Source organism: Peromyscus californicus, unplaced genomic scaffold (assembly GCF_007827085.1).
Source record: "Peromyscus californicus insignis strain IS unplaced genomic scaffold, ASM782708v3 Scaffold_17__1_contigs__length_78620276, whole genome shotgun sequence".
NCBI classification, from domain to species: Eukaryota; Metazoa; Chordata; class Mammalia; order Rodentia; family Cricetidae; genus Peromyscus; species Peromyscus californicus.
This window is the reverse complement of record NW_026294469.1, coordinates 24,796,110-24,811,894: the sequence shown is the minus strand read 5'-3', so window position 1 is coordinate 24,811,894 and position 15,785 is coordinate 24,796,110. Positions and strand designations below refer to the sequence as shown.

Here is a 15,785-nt window from a genome sequence, read left to right as displayed (position 1 = left end):
AGAGCGAGATCCAGGAAAGGCGCAAAGCTACACAGAGAAACCCTGTCTCGAAAAACCAGAGAAACCCTGTCTCGAAAAACCAAAAAAGAAAAAAAAAAAAATCTTTTAAAAAAAGAGAATAAATGACATACTGCTTAAATCTGTCATTTCAACTTTTTTTTTTTTAAATCTCCAGATTTTTCTCAATTTCACATCCCAAAAAATCTTATTCAGGCTGGAGAGACAGATCAGTGCTTGCCACTGATCATAAGGACCAACTTCGGGTCTACTGATAAGCCAGGCATCCTGACACACTAACTTCAGTTCTGAGGGGTTCAAGGCTTCTGTGTGTGCATAAACATAAACACACCACACATACAAGTGTTCTATGTGTACAAAGATGATTTTAGTAAAATTCATAATGCAGAGCTCTGTGTTTATCAGCTGTCTACACACAACTGAATCAGAGTCTGGATGCTGGCTGAATCCAAAGAGAGAGCATCTGCACAACGTCTACTAACAACGAGAATCAGAAAGTTCACTAGTCTAATAGCTGTTGGGAACTTAGTATGTACTTGGCATCACTCTATGCCCATATTCTAAAAGAACATTATATTAGAGTGGGTAGGGCTAGATAAATAAGAAAATTAAGTAAATCTACTAATTTCAAATAGTAAGGAAGGCTGGGAAGGTCATAAGCTGAGGGGATCTAGGGAGGTAACTTTTAGGCAAAGAGCACATCCAGGCCTGCAGGAGAGGAAGGTGTGACTGGCCAGCAAGGAGACCCACAGGACTAAAGGCAGCTGGAAATGCAGATAGGACACTTCGTGAGCTATGAAGAAACTACAGTTTCAGACTGTATCATATCTGTCCCTAGAAGCCATGGCAAAGGTTTGGAAAAGTTTGGAAGCAAAGGAATAGCATGATCTGATTTAAGGAGATCATACTGGCTTTCTTCTCAGGAAAGAAGCTAGATAGGAATCAAAGTGCAAGCCAAATGCCCGTTAGGAGCTGCTGCAGAAATCCAACAGGGTGACAGTTATACTACAGATGTGATCACAGAAATTAAACACCAAGAAAATGGGAGTTTACTGGTCAGATCTGGAACTTGGGGGAAGGTTGAGAATAGGCCTTAGAATTTGGGTTTGAGAAGTTGAGCAGGAGACAGCAAACAAAACAGCAGTACATAAGACAGCAACTTCGCCTCATGGCAGGGACTGGTTAAAAAGACAGCTAATACCAACTGTTAAAATGGTGTGCTCTGTGCACTACAACACATGCAATGGCCGTAACAGGAGAGAGGTGACAAGTTACGTTTCAGCACGTTACGGTATCATTTGCCTTAGCAAACAACCAGCCAACCTACTATGGCATCAATTTTGTATACGTAACAACAACAAAAGGGAACAATATAATCAGGTTTGAATTTCTCTAATACAGTGTTTTCTTTTCAGTGCTTCAAAATCTCATCCCAGTTTCTAAAACTGAACTGATAAAAGCTCTATTCTAAAACACTGGTGTCCTACAAATGTACCTCATCTAAAGTGGCACTTTCATTCCCAAACTACCAGGCTAGATCTACAGGCTTCCAGAGACTTGTACTTTTTCAACAACAACAAAAACAAACAAACAAACAAAAAAAAAAAACAGAAAAAAAAAAAAAACTGGAGGGCAGGGAGACTGTGTCTAAGAACACTGCCATAAACAAGTGTAGGCACACCCTGGCTAGTGCCCTGGACCCTATGATTCAGTAATCACAGAACAGCTGCGTCAGGATGACGATCTTGTCCACTCTGTAATCAGAGGGCTGCTTTAAGGAGCTGGCTCTCTCCTTTCAGTGTGGTGTCTGGAGGACTGAACTCAGGCAGCCAGGCTTACAAGGCAGAGATAAGCACTCTACCCACTGTGCTAACCAGTTGTATGTCAACTTGACAAAAGTTAAGAATCTTTTTGGGGCCAGGTGGTGGTGGCGCAAGCCTTTAATCCCAGCACTCAAGAAGCAGAGACAGGTGGACCTCTGTGAGTTCGAGGCCAGTCTGGTTTACAGAGCGAGTTCCAGGACAGGCTCCAACGCTACAGAGAAACTCTGTCTCGAAAAACAAAAACAAAAAACCAAACAAACCCAAGAATCTTTTGGGGAGGCAAATCCTCAGTTGAGAAGATGGCCCTACCAAGATTGGCCTATGGTACATTTTCTTGCTTGATGACTGATGTGAGAAGGCCCAGCCCACTGTGGGAGGGGACACCTGGGCTAGTGCCTATCAGCAGGACTCCTCCACAGCCTCTGCCCTGGCTTCCCTCAGTGGTGGGCTGTGATGTGAACTATAAGCTGAAATAAACCCTTCTGTCCCCAAGTTGCTATTTGATCATGGTGTTTTATCACAGCAACAGAAATCCTAAGACACCATCATATCAGATCTGGAGCACATTTCTTTAAAAACCTAAGCAATCAGGCTATACCTCTCAGGAATTAAGTGTGAGATGCTGTCATCTGACTCCAGGAGCAGTTCACAGTATGTGTACAGCAGTAGTATCCAAGTATTCATGGGAAACCAAAGTGAAGCGAAGAGCTTCACTTTCAACAGGTCCAAATGTTTGGGAAGCACACCAATGCTGCTCAACACAGAGGAGAACCAGGATCATCAGCTCTGCGGCGACACCGAGGAGTTCTGCTCCAATTGGCTAGTATTGTGCAGAGGCTGCTCTCCATCACTCCTGCAAATCTGTTTCTCATTTTCTAGACGGACTTTTAATGACATGAAAACTGGACAGGACAGTAGAGGAACCTGTTCTAGGAAGAATACAGGGTGCATAGATCCATAGAGAAACTATATAATTATCTCATGCTCAATACTGGAAGGGACATGAGGGGAACAGTGTAGACCTGTCCTATCTAGATGTCTTAGCAAGATAAAAATAAAAGGATTCTTGACTGGCTGAAAGGCCAATTATACACAAGACCTGTTCTATTAGGAGATTTCTGGTGGCAAGTTGAAAGGTTCTATCTTATGCTTTATCTTAGACAACAATTTAAAGACATCAGATTCGATGAAAGGAGAAAGGATACATATTTTTTAAAACTAAGTAGCAGAGATAGAAGAAATGACACACATTTGGAAAGTTGATAATATAAAGAGCAATGACAGCAGCAATTCTGACAAAAGGTTAGACCAGATCTAAGTTTACAACGACCGAGTATCAAAACTACAAATGCCCACATGCACCCACACTGACAGAAATGGACCTGATAGATGGCCATTATGGAGTAGGTCCCTCTATAGGGAAAACCTAGGAGCTCTAACTGACTGTGAACTAAGTGCGAATCTCAGCACATCGCTATTACCTAAAAGATCTAAATTATCCTGTGATATAATGGTAAGTCAATCTCCAGAATGACGAAGGCCTTGGCTACTGCCATACCATGTCTGCTGCCCCTGGAGCAGGTGTTCACTGGCAGCTGCACTTGAATGGAGGACACTCAGGGAAGAGCTGGGATAAAGAACGCTCCCAAAAAGCCAGGAAATCATCTAGCACTGTCCAGCAGAGACTTGTGAAAGTTTTAGTAGTGACATAAAAAACTAAAAAGGTTGGCCGGGCGGTGGTGGCGCACGCCTTTAATCCCAGCACTCGGGAGGCAGAGCCAGGCGGATCTCTGTGAGTTCGAGGCCAGCCTGGGCTACCAAGTGAGTCCCAGGAAAGGCGCAAAGCTACACAGAGAAACCCTGTCTCGAAAAACCAAAAAAAAAAAAAAAAAAAACTAAAAAGGTGAAATATATTTAATCTAAAGCTGTTATCATTTGAACATATAATAAATGAAACTAATTTGTTTTTTCAGACTATGTATTCAAAGTATGTATTTCATACTGGAAACACTCTCAACTCCCAAGTTTTTAACAGTCAGAAGATGGAGGGTGAGGTTCTGGAATAGATGATAGCTTTCGTCTCCTAACAGTCAGAGAGCGCTCCACAAGTGGTATACACTGTCTTTGAAGACAGTGACTTTTCTATGACTGAAAGAGGGAAGGAGTCCCAGAAGGCACATGAGTTTTAGCTTGTGGGAGGGGGCGGGAAGCATAGACTACACAGAGTCTCACTGTGTAGCCCCAAGCTAGCCTGGAACTCACTGCACAGACAGCCTGACCTTGAAGTCCTAGACTCTGCCTCCCAAGTGCTCAGCATACATGATGCTTTAAAAAGGCTACACAGAAAGGGATTTACACGGCTGAATAAAAACCTATGATTTGATGAGAAGTAAACACTGAATAATCCACTTGATCCCTGGAGAGTAGAGTAAATCTGACTGTTAAAGTCAGAAACTCCAAAGGAAAGCAAAGCTCAAAGCCAGTCGTGCCAGGGAAGAGAAGTAGGAAGGGAATAGGTGAAGATCATAAAATGGACCTAGGGGGAAACAAACTCAGCAGCCTTCACCTCTGCTGTGGGATTTCTATGTAGCAGGCTAGGCCAACTGTGTGCTCAAGATACCTACTAAAACCATGCATGTGACGTGACTTCACAGTACACTGAAGCACACAGTACCATGTATTATGTAATGTGTCTGGCTTTACTTTTGATTCATCATAAAATCCAAATATTCCTCAACTTTTTGGAATTTATAAAAGTAGTCCCTCAGTTACCCAGGCCAAAACTGATAGTTTACACTAATGGGGTTACTTGGGATAGGGAATCAACCCTCTGATTAAATAATTGGAGCTTCTGAGGCCAGCTTGACCTGGGGAGAGTGAGAGTGAGATCCATCAATCACATAATCGCATACATAACGAAACTTGAACAAAATTTCTGGACATAGAGACTCATGGGAGCAATTAGGTTGGTACACCTACCAGTGCCACAGACGGGTGGAATGCCCCAATTCCATCTGTAGGGGACAAAAATTTTTTCCGAGCTCCAACCTATGTGTTTCTTAATTTGACTGGTCCTGACTAAAAGTGTGCCTTCCAAATAAAATGTTGTAAGTATGTGTTGTTCTAGTCAATTATCAAACCAGAAATAGGTTATAAAAATGCCTAGGATTTGAGGCAAGCTGGTCAGAGTGGTAGTATCTTGGAGCCCTATCTTGCTGTGGCCTCTGACCTTACCCTGCAGGTTTATACTAATTCCTGGCAGTTAGTATCAGAACTCTGTTGCAGTGTTTCAGAAAAGTCACTCCTTCCAAACACACCCACAAATATTCTTAGTGGTTGTAGAAGCTGACCTTCTCCTTTCCAGTTATTTTATTTATATATAATATATATATATATATATACACACACACACACACACACACACACACACACACACACACACACACACATATGCATACACCACCAGCCATGTATATATTTTATACACTGTTCTTAATTCTGCTGAACCAACAGGGAAAGGAGGTTCTCACATCAAAGTTGGCCTGTAGACATTTACCTCAGCTAGAAAACAACTAATGAAAAGAAATGAAATCAGGGGATTAATAAAACACACCAAAGCATTTTACCTTTGCTAAAAAACCAAGGCTCTGATTAGTTCAAGGTGTGTCGTTATAATACAAAGGTTGTAGGGAGGAGAAGTCTTGTCATGGAAAAAGAAGTTCTGCCTTGAGTTAGGAATCCGAGGCTTCTAACACTTTAAAAATTAATTTCCTTTTCATGGACATGGTAATTACATATCTTACTGTCTCAATTATCATCAATATAATCATAACTGTTTGCAGAACGGCACTCCATAGCCTGGGGTTACGCCTCAAGGAATGAAAACCCTCTGTCACTTCATACACAGGTAAGATGTAGAAGGTAATGAGCGCAGAGGGCATGCAGCGGGAAGGGAGGTGAGAAAAGGGTCAGAACTGAGCTGTGCGGAGGAACAGCAGCACATTCTACCTTCCCAAGACTGTGTTCAGAACGAAATGAAATGTTTGGGTCTGGAAAAGTTTCCAAGTCTCTCAAGTGCAGTTAATGATCGATTCATAGCCTCCCTCTCTCCCCACAACTGCGTTTTGTTTTTTTCAAGGCTGGGTCGTACTATGTACTGCTGGCTGTTCCGGAACTAACTCTGTGGCCCAGGCTGGCCTTGAACTCAGAGGTCTGCCTTTTCTGCTCCTGAGTGCTGGGATTAAAGGCGTGCACCACTCTGCCCAGCCCAGGTATTGTTTCCCAATCTGTTAGTCCAATGGACCAATAAGCTCACGAGCTGCTCTGCTGGAGAGCCTTGCCACAGTAGAGGTGTACAAGTTGGGAGCAGCTCTTCAAGCCTGTTTCCACGTGAAAAGGATTACAGAAAGTACACGGTGCTGTATACCACAGGTGCTCAGCCAATAGTAACTATGTCTGGTTGGTGAGAGAGCATGAGGTAACTGGCCTAACAAAGGGCCCTCCGTGTGGGGACAGACAAGAGCTGCCCTCTCTCCAGACACTGATGCTCCAGGCCTTGAGCCTATCACTCAAAGGAACTCTGTAATAAGAAGGCTACTTAGAGGAGACTGGTTTCCTGAACATAATTTCTGTCCACTTGGAAATTACATCTCATACTGTCACATGACTGCTGTGAACCATATTATGCTTGATGGAGATACAAATGAAACTCTCCAATTTTAGTTCCAAATGTCAGAATCATTAACTTGACTGACAGGCTGACCTATGCATTCTGTACATAATTCTGCTCAGAAAAACACTTGAGTCGATATTCAAAGAAAATGAGGTGTAAAGTTAGTAAGGTGTTTAGTGTGATTACTGGTATTTCCTTGAATGACAGGGTCTCTCTGTGTAGTCCTGGCTGTCCTGGAACTCGCTGCGTAGACCAGGCTGGTCACGAACTCAGAGATCTGCCTACCTCTGCATCCCAAGTGCCAGGATTAAAGGTGTGCTCCACCACCCAGGTCCTTGGAGTATTTTTATAGTGTTAACTTGGGCGGTGTTATTATAAATCACATTTTCCACTCTGCTTTTAAATAATGACCACTTACCAATGGGCCTCTGAAATATTTATCAATTATTCGTTTCTGTACTAATGTTATGTTTTGTGAGTCTATACTACTAATTAATTAATTAATCAATATAAATTCATTTAACAAATGAAGAAACTTTAAGTGGCAATTCACCATTTCTAATTATTTTACAAACCAACCATTTCTACACACATTTCTAGTATAAAAGTATGTCTAATTTAGCTGATGTTGGGCTTGTTTACTCTTAAAACAGGACTGAGCCGGAGTCTACCTTGAACATAAGGTGAAACATCTAACATACCTATCATTCTTTTGGTCCTCAGAACATGGTATTATAAGTAACCTCCTTTTATAGACAGGACATGGGAACTAAGGAGAACTAGGTGGCTGCTGGGACGGAAGCCCGGCTGCTGCTTCTTCTCAGCAGAGCACCAGTCCGCAGCTGCGGCCACTTTCTGCGCTGTGTAAGTCTTACTATGGTGGTCTCACTTGACCTGCATTACCAGTAAGTGGTGGTTGTTAAAAGCTTCTAGGACAAAAGCTATCCATGTAATCAATGTAAACTGACAAACACGAGTGATAATGGATACCCAGTGATAACTGAAAGACTGCAAATGTGTATTAGGTGAGTCCTTGAAAACGTAGAGCTAGTTAAATCACCAAGTTACCTATGTTAAACAGACCACTAACGCACTTACCTCAATCAGTTTGTTGGCATGTTCACGGAAAACTTGGGCATATTCCTTAACTTCTTTCTCATTTCCATTCTTTGCAGCTTCAATGAGGACTAAAAGCGGGACGTTGGTCTCCAGGAAAGAATCTGACACATGGTCCATGACAGCTTTGCGAAGCTAATAATTCAATTGTATAAATGTGATTTTATTTCTACTAAGAAGTTAAACTGTGGTATAATACATCTAACAGAAGCCTAGGAAAGACAGGCAGGACTTACACAGCTAGGTCCCCCATGTAAGCAATGCACTGGAACAAGCTGAAGAAAGGGCTGCAGAGACCATGCTTTACACTACACTCAGCACTTTAGCAGCAGAATTCCAGTTCTCACAACAGGACCTTTTTTCTTTCCTTAAAACTTACAAAACTAAATGGGATCAAAACACTGTTCTGGATTGAACTGGTACATAGCTTTAGAATATATGTAATTAGCCTAATTAGTTAAAATTAAATGAAAAAAGAAAAAAGAGCACTCTCTTGTTTATCTACACTATAGGGTTATGCACTATAAATGTTAAATGTTATCTTTCTAATCATTGCTGACACTTGGTTCACTAAAGGCACATCAATTTTTAGTTTTGTTTTCTATCTGCTATGAACAATAAAATGTCTCTACTAATTCCTGAAAACTGTCCGAATTCTCACTATAACTTAAGTCTTATTATATTATACTACATATTTATAAAGCCAACTCTTATCTTCTTTTAAAAACTTTAACACAAAATTTAATTTCAAAATGTTAATGGGAATTATGTATCATTAAAGGAACAGATTTTTTAATGTACTAACATGGAAAATTCAGTATCTCCAACATTACTGTCCTTGAGATAGAAGGACTTTTCCAGCAGTGGGAACAAACCGACAATATATACACAGAATGGGTGGACACGTGAGTAACTGGAATCTAATGGATGGAAGCCAACACAATGAGATCCTCTGAGGTTGTTTTCACAGGTCCCCAAGTCATCTGAAACTGATTTTCCTGCCTATACATTCTTTTCACACTGGAGCTAATTTATTCAGTCCACCCCAGAGGGAACATAATCGTCAACATCCCTCTGAGATTTTTTAGACATTAATAAGCTTATTAGCAACAGAACAGAAAGAATCACTTTTCTGAAGACTTACTCTTTCCCTTAATTAAAAATGAAAACCTATACTTATTAGAATTTTCATCAAAACTAAAGCTGAGAGCTTAGGAAATAAAAGTAACTTTTGTAAAGCATACCTGTCTGCGCAGGTCCCTTGTCTTCTTGGTCATTTTATCTATTGCAGAGTTGAGCGCGTCACTTCTTTCTTTGCGTCCAGCCTGAATAAACAGATGCTCGTGTGAGTATACTTCAAGAAATCTTAATCAAAGTCTCTATTTAGCGTTAAAGCAATGCTGAAATAAAAAAAGAACCAACAGTAAAATGGGCTTTAAATTTTTAAAATTATTTTATTTTTAAGGGTAGGGTGTTTTGTCTGAATATTTACCCACAGAGGCCAGAAGAGGGCATCAGATCTAGAACTGGAGTTAGAGATTGTTGTCAATTGTCATGTGGGAGCTGGAAATCAACCAGGATCCTCTGCAAGAGCAGCAAGTGCTCTTAACTGCTGAGCTGTCTCTTCAGCCCCAAACACTGGTTTCTGAGACAGCTCTGTGACTGAATATGTCACTGACTTAGCTAGGCTGGCTAGTTTTAGCTCAGCAAGCTTTGGGATTCTCCGTCTCTATCTCCTCAGTTTTAGGATACTAAAAGTACACCACCAAACCTGGGAATCAAACTGAGGTTGGGTCCTTGAGTGTGCACAGCAAGTGATTTGCCTGAGCCATTTCCCAATCTCCAAAGAATAAGATGTGGGTTTGGAGACATGGCTCAATAGTTAAGAGCACTTGCTGCTCCTCCAAAGGACCCAGGTTCAATTCCCAGCACCCACATGGTGGCTCACAACTGTCTGTAATTCCATTTCCACACCATCTTCTGGTCTCCAAAGGCACCAAGTATTCATGAGGTACACACAAATAAATATGTGGGTAAAATACCCATCCATATAAAACAATAAATAAAAAAAATCACATCCACGAACTGACTTGAGGAAATTACATAGACACAGGAGCATCCCCTTTAAGACACAATGCCACCACACACCATGAATCTTAATTCTGCCTTTGCTAAACTATAAGTCCATCTGTCTTTTTGTTACTGTAGAAACAAAAGGTTATGCCTCCTCAGTCAAGAAAGGTTTGTCAGGCCAGGCAGTGGTGGCACACGCCTTTGATCCTTGGCACTCTGGAGATAGGCGGGTGGAACTCTGTGAGTTCCAGGACAGCCAGGGCTACACAAAGAAACCCTATCTCAAAAAACAAAACAAAACAAAAAAGGGCCAGTTAGCTCGGATGCAGTTACTGACCCTTGGAGAATGCCCTGGACGGAGCACTTAAGTCAACATGTTTCTTTGCTCGTTTTCTGTCCATTAATTTTTGGTGCAAAGAGCACATTTAGGGTTCCGGTCATCCTCTAAAATGTAATTGGGATATAACACACATACATCCACACCACTCACAACCTGAACACTAAGCTTGGTAAAAACAGTTTACTGAAGGCAGAGAGATTAAGGGGTTAAGAAGAGAAAACACTTGCTGCTCTTGCAGAGCCCAGGCTCAGTTCCTAGAATCCACACAGTGGATCATAACCATCTGTGTAGTTTCAGAGGATCAGAGTCTCTCTTCTAACCTCAGTAGGCACTCGGTATGCATGGAAAACATTTACACATACAAAATTAAAAACTCAAAAAAACTGCTTACTGCTTTATAAGATTGGATTTGTTCTTTTAAATTTGAGTTGCTGTGAACTGTTATCTATAAAATAAAGTAACCCAAACATAAAGAAAAGCAACCAAGGGGCACACACAGACTATCCCTTATTCAAAATGCCAGGCACCAGAAGTATTTCAGAACTCTTGAGTTTCTTTTACATTTTGAAATATCTGTATAGACTTTTTACAAAAAAAACTTTAGGACTCAGGAGAATTTAAAGTTTTTGGATTAAGGATGTTGAAATTGTGTGCTGATTATCACAACAAAGAAACTAAAGCAAGCGTCCTGAGCTCTCAGCTACTGTGTTGCACTGCATGAAGAACCCTGGGTGTTTGCTTCATTTTGATATGGGTATCTCTGTTTAGCCGTGGCAAAGGGCTTCCTGAGAAAACAGACATATTTCAGGCTTCAGGATAAAGCCTCCCTTCAGCAAGTAAATACCAGCTGAGCTGAAGAGAGGCAAAGGTTACTAGCTGGGTCCGTCTCTAACAGTACAATTCTCATTAGGAATTAGGAATTCTCATCTCATCAAACAGAGAAGCTGCTAGAACTTCCTCCTATGTCACAAACTACTACTTATTCAGACAAACTTCCATGCCTACTTCATACTCCTAAAATGAGCAAGACCAACCATAATTCTTTTCACAAAGGACTTAGAATCTAAAATAATTCTGGCCGAGTGGTGGTGGTGGTGGTGGTGGTGGTGGTGCACACCTTTCATCCCAACACTCGAAGGCAGAGGCAGGTGGATCTCTGTGAATTTGAGGCCAGCCTGGTCTACAGAGCAAGTTCCAGGACAGGCTCCAAAGTTACACAGTGAAACCCTGCCTGGGGGGTGGGGGGGGGGGGGGAGAGTATGGTCCTGAGTACTCAGGTGGCAGGTGGATTTCTATGAATTCCAGGCCAGCCTGGTCTATATAGTGAGACCCAGCCTCACAATAATTAATAATAGCAATAATACAACAATAATAATTCAGAGCAATACCTAAGTCAGTAATATCCAGTATCATGGAGTGCTATGATAGATGTTCCTAATGATAAAATACCACGTCAGAGCAGTAGTCAAAATTTATTGAGGAAAAAGTTCCATACTCCTCGACTCCATCCCCAACCAGTTTTTCGAGACCGGGTTTCTCTGCGCAGCCCTGGCTGTCCTCCACCTGCCTTTGCCTCACTCAGCACCACCTGAGGCATGGACCACACCCCAGCAGGTACCGACTCCACTCTTAACTCTCGTGATATGAAAGAGATGAAAACTACAACAGCCACAAAGGCAAAAACAACAAGCTTTGACACTGTTGGTAGCACCTCAAGGCACAGTTTAGTCTGTAGATTTCAAAGCAAACCTATAAAAATCTACTCAACCTAAGTACAAAACAGCCCTCTGTTGACAAGGGGGAAATGTTCCCAGCTGAAGAACCTATAATGGTCTTCTTAAGGCTTTTCTGCCAGAAGCTCTCATCATCTTCTTATTCTACATACAATCCCTGTAGGAACCTGCCATTTCTAATACTTTGACAACTAAGATCACTTCGCCACGCTCCATGCTATGATCTATCCATATGTGTTCTGGTTCTCCAAATCTGTCACATTCTCTCTCACTTACTGTATTCTGATCCCTATCTTTCCTTCAGATAAGAGTCATCTCTTTCTGGAAGCTTCCACTGGCCAACTTCAACTCTAAGTTCCGAGTTCCCTGTCCCTTGACAGTGCTCTCACAGCACATAGCATGCTTTACAGCAATAGAAACCCTAAGATGGGCACAATTAAACAAATGGTGTCATATATATAGCTCATTTTCTACTATACAAGAGTGGAAAGTTTCATGTACATACCTGTATGTCACTTCAAGTAGTAAATCTTTCTAATCACCTACATATTTGTTAAAAACAAACTTTCACATGGAAGAATGCAAGTAACTATAACCTCCACTTGCTGAGTTTCCTTAAAACCATTTTATAGGCGAGCATTGGGTTAATCTCTGCCTTCTCTGCCCTGATGTTAACATCTGAAGAAGTCAGAAGTGGTGTGTACATAAACACCATCTTCCAGAAGTGGAGCTGCCACTTGTTCAGAATAAAGCTACTCTAACATGTCAAGAAGAAAAAGTCTAGTTCAGAAAGAACAAGGGTGGAGCTGGAGAGATGGCTCAGGAGTTCACTTGCTACTCTTTGCAGAGGACCTGAATTTCGTTCCAAGCACCCACATGGCAGTGAAAACCCCTCTAAGTCCAGTTCCAGGGAATCTGATACCCTCCTTCTGACCTTTCAGGAACAAAGCATGCTTGGGTTCACATACATACATGCAGGCAGAACACTGGCACACATAAAATTAAAAAAAATATATATCTTTTAAAGAAAGAACAATGATATCCAGATGGAGGAAAATGAATGACTCTATCAATGAGACCTGTGTGTATGTATACATATGTATATGTGTGTGTTGGGTTTTTTGTTATTATTGGTGGCTTGTCTTTTTTTTTTGGGGGGGGGGGGGAAACGACAGAGTTTCTCTGTGTAGTCCTGGCTGTCCTGGAACTTGCTCTGTAGACCAGGCTGGCCTCAAACTCACAGACATCTGCCTATCTCTGCCACACACATCAATTTTAAGGTAAATATTCTGTCTTTTGGGCCACAACCTCAGCCTTCAAAACCCAAAAAGTAGGCAAGTGAGAAAAACAAGCTGGGTTGGAAAAGGCTGTGTTCCTCAGTCACTCTGATGCAAAAAGTAGGAATGCCCACCCCTTCAGAGTGGTAGCAGGCTCCGGTAATAGCAGCTATTTGGGAGGCTGGTTTACTTAAAAACAAAACAAAACAAACAAACAAAAAAACAAAACAAAACAAAAAGCATGACTTTCTATTGCAAGTCTAAGCAAGCATCCTCCTTCAAAAGTTGACAGAACAGCAGAGACAATATAATTCAAAAAGTTTCAGTTCACTAGGCACATCAATAGGCAGGAATATAATTTGAATAGTTTCAATTTACTAATACATTAACAAGAGGTCAAATAGACTAAAAATCAGAAAGGAACTAAGTGTTATAAGAGTTTAAGAGGCTGGGCGGTGGTGGCGCACGCCTTTAATCCCAGCACTCAGGAGGCAGAGCCAGGCGGATCTCTGTGAGTTCGAGGCCAGCCTGGGCTAACAAGTGAGTTCCAGGAAAGTTGCAAAGCTACACAGAGAAACCCTGTCTCGAAAAACCAAAAAAAAAAAAAAAAAAAGAGTTTAAGAGTAAGGAAACACTTCTCCTCCTCAGTTTTCACATACAACTCATTCCTACGGATGATCTAATCCAACTAACTCACATGCTTTTTCTACCCAAACAGCTAAGGCAGTTAGTGACCCGTGAGAATAGTACGTGTTTTCATCAGAATGTGCCAGACTTCAGTAAGACACTGACAACATCCTAAGGGCTTCCTTTCAACTACTAATGATGCCTTGCAACTTTTAGGGCCAAGCTCACAGTGAACAGTGTTTCTGAAACCTAGGCTCACAGACTCAGTAGGATCTGATTAAAATATATCTACAGAAAACTCAACCAGCAACAACACTTTATAGTCCCACCTACACAAAGAGCAAGGTTAAGAAACACAAGAGTACAGAAAGGTACTAGAGGAAAGATGAAGGCCAACAGAAGTCGGCATCATGGTGGGACACGTAACTGTGAAGCAAAGCTCACTCCTGAGAATGATAACTTGAACGTGGCCAGGGAAACTGAGTGCATCGCAGTCTGACAGAGTCTGTGCACCTCTCCCTTCACTGGTGTCAATGTGCCATGTGGTCTAAAGACTTTACTGACCCCTCCAGTATTACTGCTGCCTTCTCTCTCATGCTGTCTAGGCATTCACTGCCTTCAACAAAACTCTTACACTTTTAAACCCATCTTAGGGTCACTTTTAGAAAAGCTGAAAAGGACATATTTACATTACTAGAGTTTCCACAAAACCTTTACACATGACCCCAAGTAAGAGACTTTTAAGAGTCTTCTAGTCATCCCCAGGGTAGCCCTACTCCAAAACACACAAAACTCTATCTCTTTAGATAATGCCTTCTTAGAATTCACTGTGGAATGAAGTCCTCAGAAGACCACAGAGCAGTGATGTGCTTATTTCATGGACATCAATACTTTTTGAGATTTCTGCTCTCAGATTTGAAACAAGGCTCACTAAGGGTAAGTGGTAATGGTATGGGGAAAATAAGTTCATGCAGCCAGATCAGCAAGACAAAGATATGTATGTAAGAGGCAGTCCCTTAGTCTGGCCTGCAAATATATCCCCGATACATGCTAGACACATCTTATGCATTTATATAACAACAACCATAAACATTCATGTCTGAAGAGTTATCTAACAGGGAGAAGCTAGAGTTGTCCAGCAAAAACGACCAAAACAAAATCCTATTCCGATATAAATGCCCTTTCATATTCATGAGAGGAATTCAAGAGCTGCTATGAGATTGAAAGTCAGTTCGTAAGTGTGCCAGGAAGAGATAGTGTGCAAAGGCTCTGTTATTCTGGTTTGACAACACCCCAATCTCAGCAGCAACTGCAGCTTTCAATGAAGGAATAGGTGAGATGTTGAAGTAGAAATCCTGAAGACTGTGTCAGAATCTAAGCACACTACAATACTTGTTCAAAATTGTGTCTATTCCACTGCTAACATCTGGGTCACGTGTATAAAAATGATGGTTGTCAATCTGCTCCACTCTTCTGGTAGGACATCCAAAGATCAACTCTGCACTGTTTTCCAATCAGTGTGGTAATAAAACATTGTTATATAATAAGCAGAAAAAGATTATTTAGAGTTCCCTTGAAATTCTGAATGGAGGGAAAAAAGCCAAAATGGTTTCTTTTGGAAGCTACCCTTTGTTCTGCTTTATAATGTTAAGTTCTTAATGACAAAAAAACCTCAGCCCACTTAGTTTACCAACGCAGTCATACTTTGCTTTTTACCAAGCAGGACAACAAGGCAATTGAGCAGCTTTTCGAACTACCAGAGCAGAGGCGTCGTACCTTGCATAGGCTGGCATTAAATCAGCACTTCATAAATCAATCGTGCCCATTTAGATGATCTCTATGCAGAATCGGCAGTCTAACACTAGCTCTCACACGCATTAAAAATCATCACTCTGCTAGACCAACTCACTGTTCAGATGGGTCTTCTTGAATGCAGCATTTATTACAACCTCATTGTTGCTTCCTACACTGAAGGAATACCAAATTCTTAAGTCGGGAGTTCTTCTTTCTCAATTTATTGTAAACAGGGGGTCTTGTAACGACCCTGACACTGTTACAAAGCACAGTGCCTTTTAACAGTAAAGCTTCTGGAAAACCCAAACAAAA

At 41.4% G+C, this 15,785-nt stretch overlaps 1 protein-coding gene across 3 annotated transcripts in view; it reads right to left on the bottom strand.

Annotated features, from left to right (window-relative positions):
- Ctnna1 (catenin alpha 1) overlaps positions 1-15,785 on the bottom strand; it is a 139,117-nt gene that overhangs the window by 30,972 nt on the left and 92,360 nt on the right. Inside the window, exons 1-3 of one of the 3 annotated variants that reach the window (XM_052741875.1) lie at positions 15,589-15,714; positions 8,874-8,954; positions 7,612-7,764 (exon numbers count right to left, since the gene is read on the bottom strand). In XM_052741875.1, the coding sequence (XP_052597835.1) occupies positions 7,612-7,764; positions 8,874-8,906 (186 nt within the window). In that variant the 5' untranslated portion in view covers positions 8,907-8,954; positions 15,589-15,714. The other 2 variants (XM_052741873.1, XM_052741872.1) reach the window with 2 other exon arrangements.